This window comes from Brachyistius frenatus, unplaced genomic scaffold (assembly GCF_029030835.1).
Source record: "Brachyistius frenatus isolate BFR_SWC_R1_liver_20210118 unplaced genomic scaffold, ASM2903083v1 Contig_102, whole genome shotgun sequence".
Classification (NCBI taxonomy): domain Eukaryota; kingdom Metazoa; phylum Chordata; class Actinopteri; family Embiotocidae; genus Brachyistius; species Brachyistius frenatus.
In genome coordinates this window covers 1,138,350-1,156,455 of record NW_027210701.1, presented here as the reverse complement: position 1 = coordinate 1,156,455, position 18,106 = coordinate 1,138,350, and the positions used below count along the sequence as shown (strand labels likewise).

Here is an 18,106-nt window from a genome sequence, read left to right as displayed (position 1 = left end):
TACGACTGAGATATATTTATTTAAAATATTTAGTTTGGCTAAATACTAAAATTGCCAACACTGTTTGCTTTTAAATAATATTAAACGATAGTTTATATGGAGCATCCCTCACTTTAACTCGAAAACAAAAAGCTGCTCATGATCAAATTTAAAACTTCAGCCCTCAGCACCACAGCTCTCAGGTCAAAGTAAACAACCTCAGGCTTTCACTTTTAAAATACAATAAGTCTCATTTTCCTTTTCATCAGGCCACAGGAAGATCCGAAAACTGCAGCAGTCAGTGACTCTGATGTCACTGAACTGTGGTGCACATAATCCTACGTCAGTAATCATTTGAATAATAATGATGATGATAATATTAATAATAATAATAATAATAATAATAATAATAAACGAAATGCAGCTCCAAGTGCTTTACACCAAGAAAATCGCATTTCACATAAAAACAGATATAAAGGAACATAAAAACATTTTAAAATGTAATTTAAAAACATTAAAAAAGATCAAATGCATAAGAACAGTTACAAACTAAACACATGAAAAGACATTAATAAAAAAGAATAGATATAAAATATAGAGTAAAACAAAAATAAATAAAAGAATTGTGATAAAAATTTGAATACGAAAGCATCACTCTGATCTTGCTGATCCACAGTTTTCAAAAAATGAAATGTCTGTAATGAAACTGAAAGTGATTTAAAGTGCTCTTCCAGAAAATAATGGCATCCGGTAGAAAGAGTCAGTGACCTTGAAAATCTGTAAACAATGGTGGAAGTTAATTAAATAAGAAATCTAGTGGATCTCAAGTCACGACACAAGATGAGGTTATTTTTAGTTATAAAAAGCGGAAATCCTCAGTGATTCAGGCAGAGATCATTTCCATGGAAACCAACCCTCAGGTTGATTATTTTTTTATCTACAGTAAATCTTTGCATTGAACTGATTGTATTTTTGTCTCACTTGTTTTGAATTTACTAAAAATATATACCAGTTGTTGAAGAATCTGAAGAATCCAAAGACTACCGGCCCAACTGATGTTTTTATTTATTTAAATTAATGATATTTAATCATATTATGAGTAATATTTGTTGTTTTATCATTATTTGTGTCTTACTATTGTCTTATGTTTTTGACACTGATATAACTGGTTAAAGACGACCGTCTTCACAAAATTACATACAGAGTACAGAAGTAATGAAAATAATAATTAAAATGACATATTCTCTCACATTTTTCCAATTTATTGATAAAAATTCATTTTTTGCACTAAAACTCACTGCAGGATGAGGTGTGTATAAAAGAGCTGAACTAAAAAAAGATAAAGAACGAGAGAACCGTTTGGAACAATAGATTTTATTTCCGTTTCGGCCCCCCTACAGGTCTCTGTAAATCTACGGTCATATCAACGTGGTTTCCATCACAAAATAAGAGAAAAAGAATCAGCCAGCAAACTATTGGTTCGGCAGTATTGCCGACAGATGGCACACACACACTGAATGAAAACCTCCCCCGCAGCTTCTTTTAGAATACTTTCTGGTTAAAATAATCTTCTAAAAACAAATGACAAATGTCTGGACATTATCACATTTGTTTCTTTTATACAGTAGCACCAGATTTACATGAATCTCACTGCGACTGACGGTTAATAACTTCCTGCTCTCAGTCTTTTTTTCAACATCGAAGAACTCTTGGCACCATGAAGAAAAGCAAAAGGTGAAGTGCAGAATCACTGAAATGAACAACAGATAAGCACTTTTTTTTTTTCTCGAAGCATATCATGATGTCAGGTCACTCACTAAATACTGCAGCAGCGTGGTTTCTTTTTGCAAGCACAACATCAGCTCTAAGTAGGAAGCATTATTGCACACAAGCTCTATCTATCTACCTATCGAAAGCAGCACTGGTTTCCAAAGAGGCAAACTACTGTACTTCACATTCAAAATGCAGATTTCAAGTAGCGTCATAATAAACGATGAGAAGAAAACTGAGTGAGTGATGTGAAGATCTTTACTGTGTGAAATGATTCTGACTTTATTTCCTCCCCCTGACTTCCCCTTCAGATAAAAACTACATTTCCCCTCAGACACTTTCAGCCTCTGCAGAGGAGCTTCCAACTGAAACTGGGACGAAGAACACTGTTTGACAGTTTCAATTTCCAAACGGAAACCGAAAACAGGGTGTCAGGTTTTAAACGGCTCTGCAGAAGGATTTGCGGTCGACTGAATATGATTCACGACGTTCATTTCACCACTTCATAGAAGTAACATGGATAGAAAATATACAAACTGTGGTGAACTGCACTCAGCTCTCCGAAATCAATATATTCCTCTATTGCATGTTCAGCAATTTGAACACAATGTGAGACGACTGAACTAAAAATGTAACCACTGAACAAATGAGATATTAAAGACACAAATAAAGGTTGTTAAATAACAATAACAAGGAGTTTAACACTCGTAATAAAACTGTATAATTCTGTAATAATGAATAGTTAAAATAGTGCAGTATGGTATGGCTTCATGAAAATATATCATCAGTTTTGAATGCCACTGTACTTTCATGTGTTTGCCATGTTTATAGATTTTATAAACACCACAAATCTAAATCAATTTATAATAAAGAGGGGGTAGATATCTTTGGCACTAATTCTCCAGGCTGCTTTAAAATCTTTTTTATTCTCATAAATAATATCTCAATAATGATAATAATAATAAATCATCTTGACTACATTCAAATACATGAACTATAAATGATGGACTGACTGATAAAGCTTCCATCTACACGTGACTTTGTCCTCAACACACTGATTGTAAATGATCTGCATGTCCGAGACTGGTGGTGAATTAATGTACAACAACATCGAAGGACCGTCTCACTTCAGCCGCTGAGTCACGTTGGCCAGGGCGACGGCAAACGCCTGCACAGCCGAGAAAGGATACTGGAAATCCAGGATGTAGGCGTTGCCATCGATTCGCCCAAACTGCATCACCTGAAAACACAGAAGAAGAAGAAGAAGAAGAAGAAAAAGACGTGTCAAAGAGGATGAGGTCGTCAGTTTGTACCTGACAGTCCAACGAACAGCAGAACACCTGAAGACCTGGAACCAGAGAGCTGGTGGTTTACCTGTCGACCATCCAGCTCTATCTGGAAGTTCTTGGCTGACTCCTGGGTGACTCGCCCTCCAAAGTCCAGCTGGTAGACCTGGGTGGCTTCGTTCCACAGCGGCTGCTTGTTGGCCATCACATAGACGAACCCTTGGCTGCCCAAGCTGCGGTCCTCTCTCTCGTTGGCTTTGCGGCACTTTATCTCCTCCAGCTCGCTCGCCATGCGCAGGCTCCGCTTGTTCTTCCAGCTCTTCTTGCTGCTCTGGTTCTGGTTCATGAGCTCGTCGCCGCTGATGAACAGCTCTGGTTCGCTCTCCGAGCTGTCCTGGAACTCGTTCGTGGTCCTGCTCATTTTCTTTGTTTTGTTGACCTGCTCTCTCTGGCCTTTGGGCTTCTTCTTCTCTCGGCTGCCGAGCCTGGGGCTGGAGATGAGCGTGTTGAAGTCAGAGAGCGCGCGGCCCTCCTTCCTAGACTTGCCCTCGGAGACGGTAGGCATGTTGACCTCCTCCGCCCGGCTGTCCAGCCTCTTGCGGCTCTTCTTGTTGAAGCGCTCGGACTCCTGCGGCACCGGGCTTTCGTTCAGGGATGATGGCTCCGGGAAGTTGTTGGCAGACTCTGCTAGATCTTCTGTGGCACTTTTAGATGGTGGCAACTCAGTAGGTGGCGGAGGAGGTGGGAGGGGAGGCGGTGGAGGTGGTGCAGTTGGAGGAGGTGGGGAGAGGATCGGCTTCTCCAGGATCTGATGAGTTTTGGTGGGGAGAGGGGGTGCCGGAGGGTCCTGCATGGGTGGTGGGCAAGGGTAAGGGTTCCAGGGGTGCAAGCTGACGGGGTGCAGCTGGAGCCCGGCACAGGAGCTCGCTCCCGGGTACAGCGGAGGCAGCGGGCAGCAGGCCAGGTTGGCCAGGTTTGGAGGGTAGCCTGGTGGCAGCACCAAGTTGGGGTCCTGTTGGGCAAAAGGAACCGAAGTGACCACCTCGTTTGGTGGAGGGTTCTGTAAGGTCTGAAGTGGGGGTCTGCTGTGACTCACACCCGGAGGAAACGGCGACAGGGATATCTGGTAACCCGATGGGAATGTCAACGTGCTCGTGCTCGGACTGGAGGGAGGTTTAGTCGTGAGGACAAAAGGAAGCCGGGTCACGTCCAGGTGCTGCGCCTGACTAATAATGAGAGGAGGTGGTTTGTGAGGTCCGGGTGGAGGAGCCAACATTGTTTGTTCTGGGGTGAGCCAGAACTCCTCGGTGGTGGAGGTGTCCCACTGGTAAGGCGGAGGGCGTTTTACTGTCAGACTGACATCACCGAGAGTCAGCTGACGCACTGACTTCTCCAGGTGACACTGCTGATTCAACGTCTCGTCCTCGGTGAAGGCCGAGTTGACGTACACGGTTCTGTCGCGGCTGTTATCGACAGCTCCCAGCAGGCTGTAGGAGGACTGGGAGGCCAGAGGCGAGGTACTCTTGGAGTGCACTATAATGGTGCTGTGATGTGCACCTTTCCCAGGAGGGAAGTCCTGCCTCACCACGGTGCCACCTGCAATCCCGCTGCTCATTGTGCCACCTCCACTGACGCTGACGCTGGTGCTGCTGCTGTTACTGCTGCACTGTGTGCAAGTGTACAAGGCAGTGGGCACCCTCTGCTGGTAGGAAAGTGCAAGTGCACTGTTCATTTTGGCCTTGGTGGGAAGGGTTCTGGAGCTCTCCATCATCTGGGGTACTTTGAGGCCCACTTCCCTGCGATCGCGTCGTAGAGTGGCGTGAATAAGACTGCTGTCGATCCTCTGAGGAGGGGGAAGTGTAGCAGTGACTTGATTGGCTGGATCGGGGTAAGGAGGAGGGTCTCCACTTGGTATGGAATATCGAGGGACAGACAGACGACTTAATGTTGCTGAGCTGTATGGAAGTTGAATTTTCTTATTCTCTGAGGAGGTGACTTTGAGCGTGGCTGAGCCTCCGATGCCGTGGACAGCGTATGTGTTCTGGTTGCGAATGAGGCGCCTGCGCGGCCGACACACCTCCTCCACATTGCCACTGCTGTCAAAGGTCGTGATCCTTTCGTACCCCAGAGGTGTTGGGTACTGTAAAGTGACAGGATGGAGCAGGAATTCATCCTTCTTCAGGCAGGGGTCAGGCGCCAGGACACTTGGGCTGTCGCAGTTTGTGACGAGAGTTTGAGGAGCGGCGGCGGCTGTAGCTGCTGCTGCAGACACCACAGTCCCCGGGTACGGAGGAGGAGGATTCACCTTCCTCATCTGTATCTCCATAGACCCGTCGGTGTCACTGAAGGAGGGAGGTAAAATCCGCGGCAGGCTCGGCTTCAGAGTGTGTCCGTGCTCCCCCCTGTTGTCAGTGGTGGGAGGCAGCATCTGAGGCAGGATATGAATCTGCTGCAGGGAAATGGTCGGGTATCCGGTTGGAGGAGGCGGCAGTGTCATCTGCATTTTCAGCTGTTGCTGCATCTGTTGGTGCTGCCGCTGCATCTGCTGATGCTGCTGCTGGATCTGTTGGTGCTGCTGCTGGAGCTGCTGCTGCTGCTGCCTCATCTCCTGGATCTGTTGCCGGATTTGCTGCTGCTGCTGCTGCATTTGCTGCTGCTGCTGCTGCATCTGTTCATGCTGCATCTGCATCTGTTGCTGCTGCTGCTGGATTTGGTGTTGGTGCTGAAAATGTTGGTTGGTCACTTGTTGAGTTGGTTGAATTTGTTGGTGTTGCTGAACCTGGTGTTGCTGCTGCTGATGCAGCGTCTGCTGGTGGTGCAGCTGCTGCAGCTGCTGCTGCAGCTGCTGTGTTTGGGCCTGATGTTGCTGCAGCTGCTGCTGCTGCTGCTGCAGCTGCTGTGTTTGGGCTTGATGATGCTGCAGCTGCTGGAGCTGCTGTGTTTGGGCCTGATGATGCTGCAGCTGTTGCTGCTGCTGCAGCTGTTGCTGCTGCTGCAGCTGTTGCTGCTGCTGCTGCTGCTGCTGCTGCTGTGGTTGGGCCTGATGATGGTGCAGTTGTTGCTGCTGCTGCTGTGATTGGGCCTGATGATGGTGCAGCTGCTGTTGCTGCTGCTGTGATTGGGCCTGATGATGGTGCAGCTGCTGCTGCTGTTGTTGATGATGATGCAGTTTCTGCTGCTGCTGTGTCTGCATTTGTTGTGACTGTTTAGTTGGCGGCTGGCGAGGCTGCTGTGAATGAGACCGCTGCGGGTGAGGCTGCGGTGGGAGATGGTGAGGGGGAGGAGGGAGAGTACCAGGGAGAAGAGGACCCATTTCCAACCCGTTGAAGATGACCTGACCGGGGTTTGAGTATCTCGTTGGCACCGGGTACGGCGTTGCCACCGCATCTTGGCCGTGATCGGTGACGGGGGCCGATGCTGCTGCTGCTGTGGCAGTGGCTGTCGGATTGGTCAGGACGTCGAGTTGAATATTCTGATTGGCCAGAAGAGACTGGACCAGGCCGATACTCTGAGTCGGGGACATGGCCTGAGCCGGGCTGTGGATGGGAGCGATGGGAATGTTGACTGTACAAGGAGGATTGTCTCCTGCCACTCCGGACGGCCCCATCACTATAAAAAAAAAAAAAACACCGAGAAGAAGTCACTTCTGTATGGACACAAACACCCAATTCTTAAAATGTTTCAACTACTATGCTTCCCTTCCTACCTGGTAAGTCGTCCTCATCCTCACTGAACACATTGGGGTTGAACACGGGCAGGCTCATGAAGTCATGGGAAATCTTTCGCACCTCTGGAAGGTAGATTGTCATCTGTCTCGGTTGCAAATGAAGCAAACTGGTCTTATAGATGACTGGAAGAGAAGAAAACACATGTAGTTGTCATGGTTCTGGTCTCTCTGCTTCTCCATGTCCTCAGTCTCCTGCCTGGACTTTTGTGTTTTGTTCTACTTCCTGGACCTCCAGTTTTTTCTCTCCTGCCTCTGTCATGGCGATAGTAACATGTCTGAGTGTTTTTTGGGAGAGTTACCTGCACCAAGGTTGGTGGGCAGGAAAGAAGCAAGTCCAACAATTTTGAACTTTGTCCCCCAAATGTTCGATGTGACCTGTGCCAGGTAATTGTGCTGTGAAACCAGAAATGGAAGAAGCGCATTAAAAAAAAATCATCAGGTATCAAGGAAAACACACGATGTCATTTTATTGTGAAAAATCCAGTACAGGAAGTATCACTAGCTCATCGCTACCTCTGAGATCCCATCCATAGAAAACTCTCGACGTGTCAGACTCGGCGATCGAACTGGAGGCTTCTTTGTTGGTAGCCGTGGTGACCGTTGGCCTTCCTGATTGGCACGTGAAAGCTTGGGGGATTTTCTCGACTCCATGTTCAACCTTTGAAACAAATTTTACAGCCAGTCATGAACTCAACTGGTGGAACAAACACATCTTGTAGAAAAGTGGATTTATAACATTTGTGGCGTTTAGATGACCTGTTCCCTCGGGTCAACTTTGGTGACTTCTTCCCGACCCACTCATCGCTCAGCTCGATGTCGCTGGAGTCGGAGCAGTTACAGCTGTCAGTGTACGAGATCATGGGGTTCACGCACACCTCCTCTGAAAGAACAAAACCAGAAGGCACACTGTGTAACAGACACTTTAAGGAAGTTTGGGAATCAGGCTAGATGCGACCGCAGTGCAGCTCGTGGCAGAGGCTACCTTAGAGGTGAACGATGGTAGCACGGATATACACGTAAAACAGGACGACCCCGGGCAGGTCTATTGTCCCGCCCCGCTGATGATGTCACTCACAGGCCTCACTGTGAACAGTTTCTGCTGAAACTACTGAAGAAATCCTCTGAACACCTTTGGTCGAAGGTTCAAACCCACCTGCCTTGCCGTCAGTTTTCGGATCCATGATGACGAACTCGGGCCGAAGTTTACTGATGCGCCTTCCTTTGAGGATGGGCACTAGCCCTCCTAAATACTCCAGGTACAGAGTGTAGCAGGGTCCGCCTGCCTCGGGACTGTCCTCCGCCCGCTTCATGGTGCAGTGCAGCCTTTCGTTCCCAGCTGTCGGGTAGCTGACGAAGTCCCGGATGTTGTTGGGGTCAGGGATTGGGGGCTAGAACAAAGGCAGGAAACGAGAATCGAGTGAAAACACGTCAGCAGTTTTGATTGTCAGAAACAGTCCGCCTGTCTCTGCAGGGATTGACACAGCGTGACGGAGGGAACGAAAGCGGTCCACCTTATCACCTGACCATCTGCTGCACCAAACCAGACCTGAGCGGGCTGCGCTCATCAAACTTTAATACCTTGATGGTGGGAATGAAAGCGGTGGTGACGTAAGAGCAGAGCAGCGAGGGCATGTTCAGTTTTCCCACGTCTTTCTCCTCCCGCAGGGCGCTGGCGATGCCCTGCTGGCACAGCAGTTGGAGGCTTGCCACTCGGTGCTCCACTCGCACCACGTAGAGCGCCGGTCCACACGCAAGGAACAAGCGGGAGTCTCTGTGCCCCCAACAGATGGTGGTGATGGGCCTCTGAAAAACAGACATCCAAGAACAGTTCCTTTAGTCCTCAGTACTGGTCTGCACCCATTTCTATAAATATTTCTCTGAATCTGTCAGCTTTTTATTCAAGTACTTCATTCTGAAGCTTTTGTTTTGAAAAGAATATGTAGACCATAGAAATGTAGGCTGTTGCCCAAAAATGAAATGCTGGGTTTCCCAAGAAAGACCATTTAGTTTGATGAAAATCAGCTCGAAGCCTCAACAGATATCTTCATCAGAAGGATTTACCGACCTGTGCCGGTGTCTCCAAAGTGTAGATGTGTTCTCCCTGGACGTTATAGAACTTAACCAAGGCGTTCCTCATGATGGACGCGCAGGCAGACTCCGCAGGAAGTCCGTGTCTCTCCATGCCGGCCACAGCTAGGAGGTCTCCCTGCGAGCACCACTGGGCCTCAACGTCTGCGCAGTCAAGAAAAGAACACGTTTTCTACGGTTAACGGCACCAATCAGCAGGTGGGTGAAGACATACGGTGTCCAAACCTTTCAGGCCTGAGCGGATGACAGCCGGAGAGAGGTCGTCATAGTTGTTCATCAGACTGATGTCTCCTGATAAGAAGGTGACTGTCAACAGAGCCTTAACTCGCCGCACTGGGAAGAAGAAACAGAAGTTCATGCATGAGTTTTTCCTTCCAGGTGTATGAGCAGAGGGCAGGTGTGTTCGTACCTAACGGCAGGATGTTGTCGTCAGAGTCAGTGTCGCTCTCCGTGCTGTCCTCCACCAGGAATTCGGGGCAGTTCCAGGACATGCTCACAATCCCGTCGGACTCGTGCAGCAGGACGTGAGCGAGCATCCGTCCGTGGCAGTCCATCACGATCACCTGACCGTCGGCTGTACCAAACAGGACCTGAGGGGGGCGTCGCACATGAAACGTTCACAGCTGACAGGATGAAGATGCTCTGAACAAGGTTAGATAATCTGGGTTCAGATGGACGTGGAGTACCTGCTGATCATCGGGTGTCCAGATACCGCAGGTGATCTGACTCTCCAGGTTGATCTCAGAGGACCAGTGTCTCTGACCACTGACCGAGCCGACCAACACGAAGCCGTCCCTGTACGCTATGAGGGCCTGAGTGCCGTCATGTGACCAGGTGAAGTCGCTCACCTGCAAGAGAGACATAGTGCAAGGTACGTGTGTACGAATACAGTTTTTCTGGGGTATCCTGCATTAAAGTTAGTTAGTATTTGTCTACCTGGGCTCCTCTGTCGTTCACTAACTCCACCGACCACCTTCCTTCATACTGGATCCACACGAATATGCCTCCCTCCATGTCGCAGGTGGCCAGCTTCTGAAACGGCTCATTCCAGCGCACCAGGACGACCTGCGGAGGCCCAGAGCGCCGTCACTATTTTTCACCAGCACAGGTGGCTGTCTGCGCACTGGAACATTCATGATTCATATCCAGTGCGAGCTCAAAAAGCCTCTCAGGCAGAGTGTGATTTAAAAAAAGCAGCTAGAAGGACGGTCGGCACAGAGAGAATAAACATGAACCAGTTTAACTGCAGGAATAACAGCAACTGTTAAATCTGTAAATTAATGCATTTGATGAGATGAATAATAAGTAAATAAAACAACACAGCTAATATCTGTATGTGTCCAGATGAGCTCTGTGATAGATTTTCACATATTTTCCACTATATTTCTATTTTTAAATCAGTATGTAATTATTGACGGTATTGTATTTTAATTTATTTACTTTGTTTATTATTTAAATGCTAACTACCGCAATAATTCAGCAGAATGATTCGTTTCAATGTCACGCTTTGATCCAAAAGACCTGATGAGGTTTATTTTATTACCGTTTGAATTAACATGGCGCCAAACCGGAAGTTAAGTCCGTGTTGCGCATGTAAGGCACCACCGGTTTGAATTAATTCGGCCCGCGCGGGAATGTCGCACCAATAGCGGAAGTAAACACAACAAAATAGTGATTCAATTAGCGCTGAGGGAGCTCGTACAGAAAGCGCCTGAAGGAAACGGACGTTTATTTGTACGTAAGTCTTTAATAGGCTGTGTTTTACACCTGGGAGGAGACAGAGGAGTTTGTTTGTTTGTTGTTTGGTTTGTTTGTTTGTTTGCGATCAGAATTTGGGAAAAAATGGGGTCCTGATTTTCATGAAACTCGGTGAAAGCTGAACCATAACCATGTTATATTCAGAAGCATTTCAAGGCTTCACAGTGTGAGATCTGACCTCACTGTGAGCCCACTGTGTCACTTCCTATTGCTGTTCGGGGATTTAGCTTTAGCTCACCCACAGCAAATAGCTGTTGTTTGGACTTGTAACATTTTTTTAAATTTTTTATCTCACCTAGCACCGCCTTTAACCACCTTTTAGAGTCATATTTTCTACTAATAAGATTAATAAGATGGAGCGACTTTAGCTAACAACACCGAGATAACTGGTGGGAAATGCCAACCTCAAGTGGAGCTTGGTGGTATTGCAGTTTAAGACACTTCTGTAACGCTCGTTTTTCAGCCCAGGAAGCTACATTCACCTACAGTCTATACAGTGAACAGGAGCCCGGGGGTCAGAGGTCGAGAAAGACGTTTCCCACCCTGCTGTCGTTTAGGTTTAAGTTGTTGGATTATTCGGTTGATCTCTGTTAGATTTTTAGCTGCTTTCTACGTAAAAATCACTGAAATGTGTTAGAAATATAACTGAATCGCAGTGAATTAAAACCTCCAGCAGAGGGCAGTAAAGTTAAAGAATGACGAAACACAGGCAGGTCTGGAAATAGACGACTCCACACTGATAGGCAGCGTGCTGAGCAGTCAGTGGGTCCACAGAGGAGAACCAGAACCGCAGCAGCTGATAAATGAGGCGTCAGCTGGGCACAATAATCTGACGTCACTCTGATAGTTTTGGAAGTATATTCTGACATTTAAAGGCTGTGTTTGCAGATGATGGAGGTGTTGGAGCTTCTGGTTCTGTATGTATTTAACTCTCGTCTTAGTCACATGCTACAGAGAGATGGTGATGATGCTGAGCTGGAGGCCACACCTCGCTGTTGTGTCCTCGCAGGTTAAAGTTGATCCTCTGAGGCGTGCTCCTGTCCCGTCTGCAGTGACTCGACGTGAACGTCACCCCAACGACTCCCCTCCCGTTCCCCGTGGCGAGCCAGCCCTCCTCGTAGTACCGGCGGCGGCACACCGGCTTGTCCTTCTCGCTCTTGGGGACGCGGCCCTTCCACGAGAGGCAGAGGATGTTGGAGTCGCTGCAGAGGATGGGACCATGTTCCACGGCAGCCAACATCCCTACTGAGTGACCAGGCTGGGGAGCAGAGCAGAGCAGAGGCAAGTGGAGGCGGCTGAGAGCACTGATAGCGCCGCAGCACGTTTATTTTCACTGGAGTGAGCTGCTGTGTGAGTCACGGAGGAGTCTGGATGTGTGTGAGTAACATGAGGAAGTACAGTGGAGCACAACATGAACTAGTTCGACAGATCTCAGCAGCAGCTTCATGTAACATCTGTTATATACATTTATATCAAACTTCCAAAGCAGGAAGTCCAGTTTCCTTCTTTCTGAGCTCAAGATCAGGTTAAAAAAAACAACTCAGAATGACTTTTAATGATCATTTTCAATGTTTCAGCTAATATTTACAAGAAGTCTGTAAAGTTCTGAGAAAGAAGGTAATTTTAATATTTCCTATTGTGAGATTGTGATTCAGTCTAAAGGTTCAGAACAGCTGCGACACCAAATTATTTCCTATAAGAATCTGGATGGAAAATAAACGTTTATGTCATGTAAAATTACATTTAATTAAAATTTGATATATTTTACAGAAAGTGAACTTTCTAAATCTAAAATAAAACATCAAAATAATTAAAACTTTACTCTTTAATCTGCGTAATTTTATTATCAGACTCAAGATGGTGGAAAGCTGTTTTAAATTGCAGTAAAACTCACTTTAGACTGTTTAGCTGCACTAAATTTACAGTTTGTAGTCATGACATCGGGGATTTTACAGCACTTTGAAATAAGGAGAATAAAAACCAGATAAAGGGCCAAACTTGACCCCATATTTAGACTCCTCTGTTGGACTAGAGATGGTTTTTCAAAGGATGAACAGAGGGTTACTTCAGGTTTAAAACTCTGCTGCCTGAAGCCGAATCGTTCCCTCATAAAAATAAAACCCCAGCTTGTAGGTCACAGAGTGTACCTGCAGCACAGGTGGGCGTCAGTGGGTGTCACCTGAGCCGCAGGCGTCCAATCAGCAGCTTGACAGGTTCTCCGTCCTCAAGTGAACAGACTTTTTCACAAGTACGAGTGAATCACTGACAGCAGTAAAAACACAACGCTCTGTTGTTCACTGTCCGTGGAGCGGCTCCAGGACGATGACATCATCACCGCGGCCTGTCCTTTTATTTGTTCTGATCAAACAACTCTTCATATGTTCGTTTTAAACATCAGAACAGGAGCAGACAGACGCATTTTAAATCCCCCACAATGACACTTCAGAGCAGCTTTAAATCACCTCCTCCTGCTGGATTCTTGTTTCCACTGAAGCTCCAGGATGTCTTTTAGGTAAAATCTGACTCAGTTCAGATCTGTGAATGTTCTGAGATCTCCTCTAAGATCCAGATTTAAGCTCTGCTGCAGTGCTTCATACCGTCAGGCCCCCCAGCTAATTAAATATAAAGACATTTATAAAATGTCTGAACCACACAGATTATTGCACGATAATGTTTGTCTGACATACCTCATAGTTCCTGGACATGTTGAGTCACATTCCCTGTGCTGAAGGTGTCCATATTTCCATGCAGATGAAGCACTGGGGGCTGATGGCTGCTTTGCTGGCGGTGGCGCTTCGCTTCAGTCTACGGGGAGCTAAAATGCATCATACAGACAGACGGAGGCTCATTCACATCCAGCAGCTGTGCTCCGAGGCCCTTCCCATGTCGTCGTCCTCCTCCTCCTCCTCCTCCTCCTGCGAGCGGCGAGCTGTGCGGTCCTGTTTCAGAGGAGACAAACAACCAGTCAGGTATCTGAGTGCAGAGAGAGGCTTTAAATAGCAGTGCTGCCATTCACAGCATCAACCTTGAAATTCACTGTTTCTCTGTCTCTATGCAACAGCAGCTCTGCATCACAGAGTGGGGAGCAGGCAGTCTCCATGGTGCTGATGCTGCTGCCCGCTCTTCACCAGCACCAACAGCAGCATTAGCACCAGCAGCCAGACAACATGTCAACTGGCACATAAAACCATTCTACCTGAAACATGCTCCAATCAGTTGACCAGCATAAAAAAAAAAATAATTAAAAAAAAATCAATCAATCAATTCGACCCTGTGTGTGTGTGTGTGTGTGTGTGTGTGTGTGTGTGTGTGTGTGTGTGTGTGTGTGTGTGTGTGTGTGTGTGTGTGTGTGTGTGTGTGTGTGTGTCTCTCGACTCAAAGCCCTCCTCATCCTCCCTCCATGAAGGTGTACATCAAACGATCCTCACTCACCGGCGCCTTCAATCCGCCGCAGTCTGAACGAGCCGAAGAATCCGCGGCGGGAAATAAAGCCAGGTGTTTCTACCGGCGGTTATCTGCCGTCAGCGGGGCTGCACGCTGCACGTACCTGACCCCGCGGCAACAAACCGGAGCCGCTCATCCGGAGGCAGGCGGACGCTCAGTGCGCTAGTGTTGCCAGGCGCTTTTCCGCTGGCGCACTTCGGGGTTGTGGCTTTAAAGCGGGTTGCCATGAGGCGGGTTTCACGGAAAAACAGAACCCGGATTAAAAGGTGCAGAGACAACTGAAGCAGCAGCACCGATAACAAACCTGTCGGGACCTTCTGAAGGGCAGAATGTATAATTTAATATTAATTTGATGTTATTTCAAATGGAGTCTGGTGCACGGAGGGAAACGTGATCCACACTGCTGCACCGAAAACGGGTGTTTCTGTCCTCATGGCAACCCCGCCACGGCGCACCCCGTCTCTTATGCGAGCTGGAGTGGCACCCTCCGCACGAGACCTGGATGTGATGAGTGTGCTTAAGTCCTGTTCCCGCCACAGAGATCAGAGCTGTCAATCAAGGGTTTACTGTGTTTCTCCTGAAAGTAGAGTCACACGTTTAAAGTACGTCTACTGTGATTTTATTTTTACACAAATCGCAAGCACGTGCAGCATATCAACGTTTTCTTTATTGTTATTAGTGGATATTTAGCAGTTCCTTTGTTTGAAGCCCTGCAGCTCAACTATCACTCAAATAATCAATAATGAGTTAGGAAAAAAAAAAAAGATAATCAGTGAGACATTTTCAAACGAAAAATTATTTCTGGACTGTGATTATTTTACACAATAATTCGTGTGATATTTTGTATTTTGGAGGAAAAAACATCCCTGTGTGCAGAAGTCTGTGAGGAGCAGTGATGGAGGAGAACATGTGTCTAACTGACATGCAGGTCTGATCTCAGTGTACAGACCAGTACCAGCTCCAGAGTCCAGTCCGGTCTCGGTTGTGTTCAGGTTCAGGTGCATGTCTCCTCGAAGGCATGGATGACGCTGTCGTACGCGGGCGGTGGGGTCTGGGAGGGCAGGAAGCCCTTCAACCCGTTGTTGCCCAGCCAGAAGGAGTGTCTCTTGTTTGGCACAAGGGACGTGGAGTCCCCTGCTGTGTCCTCAGACAGGGAAACCTGGGTGTCCTCCCCCATGTCCAGGCTTGGCCGGCTCCTCTTGGCCAGCGGGCGGAAGGTTGAAGTGTCGGGGCCCGGCTTGCTGCCCAGCGGGCCGACGGGCTCCAAGGAGGGCTGCCGGTAGACGCTCAGGAACGTGCTGCGGTACAGACCCAGCTGGCCGCTCGCCGCCTCCGGGCCACGGGAGCGGCCGTGTTTCCTTCTGGTGCGCCGGGTGATCCTGGCTGTCGCCCGGCGCCTCGAAGCCCAGGTCAGCAGGACGTAGACCAAAGCGCCCAGCAGCAGGCCCACGAGCACGGACAGACAGAAGGCCAGGATCATGTCGCCTGGAGGAGACAGAGAGGGAACAGAGTCATGTTTAACAGAGAGAACCGAGTCATGTTTAACAGAGAACCGTGTTTAACAGAGAGAACCGAGTCGTGTTTAACAGAGAGAACAGAGTCGCGTTTAACAGAGAGAACAGAGTCGCGTTTAACAGAGAGAACAGAGTTGTGTTTAACAGAGAGAACCGAGTCGTGTTTAACAGAGAGAACAGAGTTGTGTTTAACAGAGGTGTTTAACAGAGAGAACAGTCATGTTTAACAGAGAGAACCGAGTCATGTGTTTAACAGAGAGAAACAGAGAGAACCGCGTGTTTAACAGAGAGAACAGAACAGAGAGAACAGAGTCGCGTTTAACAGAGAGAACAGAGTCGCGTTTAACAGAGAGAACAGAGTCGTGTTTAACAGAGAACAGAGTCGTGTTTAACAGGGAGAACAGAGTCGTGTTTAACAGAGAGAACCGAGTCGTGTTTAACAGAGAGAACAGAGTCGTGTTTAACAGAGAGAACCGAGTCGTGTTTAACAGGGAGAACAGAGTCGTGTTTAACAGAGAGAACCGAGTTGTGTTTAACAGAGAGAACAGAGTCGTGTTTAACAGAGAGAACCGAGTCGTGTTTAACAGAGAGAACAGAGTCGTGTTTAACAGAGAGAACAGAGTCGCGTTTAACAGAGAGAACAGAGTCGCGTTTAACAGAGAGAACCGAGTCGTGTTTAACAGAGGAGAGAACAGTCATGTTTAACAGGGAGAACAGAGTCGTGTTTAACAGAGAGAACATTATGTTTAACAGGGAGAACCGAGTCATGTTTAACAGAGGAGAGAACAGAGTCATGTTTAACAGGGAGAACCGAGTCGTGTTTAACAGAGAGAACAGAGTCGTGTTTAAGGAGGCAGACTGAGCTGCTCTGAAGATGCTGCTTCTACGTTAAAAATAAATCCGTCAGGGCAGCAGGACGTTTGCATCCACAGAACACAGCAGGTATAAACTGCATTGATTTATTGTGGCTGCTATCCTGGGCACTGTCTTACATAAACCCTTACATCACCGTGAGTGTGTGGGTTCACCGTAGCATCGCTCTGCTGAAGCACAAACGGACTCTGGAGCTATCGGGCTCATCCTGAACTGATGACGCACACTTTACAGAAAGTTTCCTGCTTCTCAGGAAGAGTTCTTCCATGGAAGTTTGTTTTTCACAGCAGAGCGAGTTGACGGAGATAAAAACCTGAAGTAGAGGGAGAAACTGTCACAGAGCGGAGATGTGAACCTGATCTGGAGGTTTTAAGATGTGATTTTAAAGGAGTGACGAGGTGCATACGAACTGGTCTGAGCCGGGGGACACTTACAAAACATTTACGAGATCCCTGAACACCTCACGATGCAGCAGCAGGAATACATTTAGATTATTTCAGCACTTTAGTCCGAGTTTATCTGTTGATTTTGCCCGTAGACACCAGACTCTGTCAGTAAATGTCTGTAGATGTTCAGAAACTCAAACTCACCCAGGTTAAAGGATTTTAATATTTCCATAAAAGGGTGGGTTTCATTCTGAGCCATTATTCCTCCAGAAGCTCGACTCCTCTCCGACTCCTGCAGACGGACGAACACCAAGCTTTTTCCAACACGGCCTCTCTGCGTTTTTTCTTTTCTTCCCCTTCAGTGTTTGCTGCGGCGGAAACTTTGCTGTCATGCTTCCTTCCCTCTCCGGCTGTAAAATTAGAAACGCGCTGCTTATCTGTGCGAGAACACACTGGGAAACAAGGCCGCTTCCTTCTGCATCACTTCCTTCAGATCAATACTTCTTAACAAAGGCTGGATTGGCACAGTTTCTCACAGAAATCAGTGTTGTTATGCAACAGCTGTGATTTTGTACCTGAAGGTATTTAACAGGATAAATACAAATACAGCTTTCACTCTGATCTGAAGGTCCTTGAGAGTTCTCAAGAGGTCTCATAGTGTCTGCAGGGCTCAGAGTGTCTGCAGGTCTCAGGCTCTGCAGGGACTTCCTTCCATTGTTGCTACTCCCTCTTCAGTCTTGCCCTCCTTCAGGCTCTGACTCCCTACTTGATGATTTTGTTTGTTCTCAGCTGAACTTTCAGTTAAACACTGAACCTGCATGTCACAGTAAAGTCCAGCAGGTGGCGCCAAAGTACTTTATAATGAACCTGTCATGTTGAACACTTTACACCCTGTGTTGGATGAGCTCTGTATGAGCTGGAGGGTCTCCAGGAATATGTTCTAGAACAGGATTCAGCTGCAGGATCGTCAGGTGGAGGGGGTTCTCTCAGGTTCTCTGAGGTTCTCAGATGGAGGTGTGACAGTTTAATAAGCAGAAAATCACACTGTTAAAATACAAAGATTTTTAAATCCATGAGCCAGAACATCAGAGCAGCCTGAGAAATCACCTGTTCAGGTGTTCCGCTGATTCATGATGCATTCGCGTGCTGCAGCTTTTCTCTGTCAGCCGCTGTTAAATCCGCAGATGATGCATTTCATCATGTTCACAGACTCCTGCATGTTATTTTATAAAGAAGGATTCTGCCCAACCTGGCAACCCCGCAGTTTATCTTATGAACAGA

The 18,106-nt window shown here is 47.3% G+C and overlaps 2 protein-coding genes across 2 annotated transcripts; both read right to left on the bottom strand.

Moving 5' to 3' along the window:
* Positions 1–1,337: 1,337 nt before the first annotated feature.
* On the bottom strand, positions 1,338–14,112 carry tulp4b (TUB like protein 4b). The gene is made up of 16 exons (XM_069711607.1): positions 14,021–14,112; positions 13,296–13,508; positions 11,597–11,866; positions 9,787–9,915; positions 9,537–9,698; positions 9,260–9,440; positions 9,076–9,183; positions 8,828–8,994; positions 8,341–8,565; positions 7,916–8,150; positions 7,519–7,642; positions 7,276–7,420; positions 7,062–7,155; positions 6,742–6,885; positions 3,124–6,644; positions 1,338–2,989 (listed from the first exon to the last, which is right to left on the bottom strand). Exons 2-16 carry the CDS (start codon positions 13,311–13,313, stop codon positions 2,873–2,875), a joined length of 5,640 nt encoding a protein of 1,879 aa, XP_069567708.1. The 5' UTR covers positions 13,314–13,508; positions 14,021–14,112; the 3' UTR covers positions 1,338–2,872.
* Positions 14,113–14,403: 291 nt separating this feature from the next.
* On the bottom strand, positions 14,404–17,394 carry myct1b (myc target 1b). The gene is made up of 2 exons (XM_069711634.1): positions 17,030–17,394; positions 14,404–15,537 (listed from the first exon to the last, which is right to left on the bottom strand). Exons 1-2 carry the CDS (start codon positions 17,082–17,084, stop codon positions 15,047–15,049), a joined length of 546 nt encoding a protein of 181 aa, XP_069567735.1. The 5' UTR covers positions 17,085–17,394; the 3' UTR covers positions 14,404–15,046.
* Between the last annotated feature and the right edge of the window lie 712 nt (positions 17,395–18,106).

Coding starts and splice junctions, on each gene's coding strand:
- myct1b (XM_069711634.1), bottom strand. CDS start 17,084: ATGGCTCAGAATGAAACCCACCCTTTTATGGAAATATTAAAATCCTTT. Junction 15,538..17,029: donor ATTAAAATCCTTTAACCTGG/GTGAGTTTGAGT, acceptor TGTCTCCTCCAG/GCGACATGATCCTGGCCTTC.
- tulp4b (XM_069711607.1), bottom strand. Junction 9,441..9,536: donor GGACACCCGATGATCAGCAG/GTACTCCACGTC, acceptor CGCCCCCCTCAG/GTCCTGTTTGGTACAGCCGA. Junction 6,886..7,061: donor GCCCACCAACCTTGGTGCAG/GTAACTCTCCCA, acceptor CTTCTCTTCCAG/TCATCTATAAGACCAGTTTG.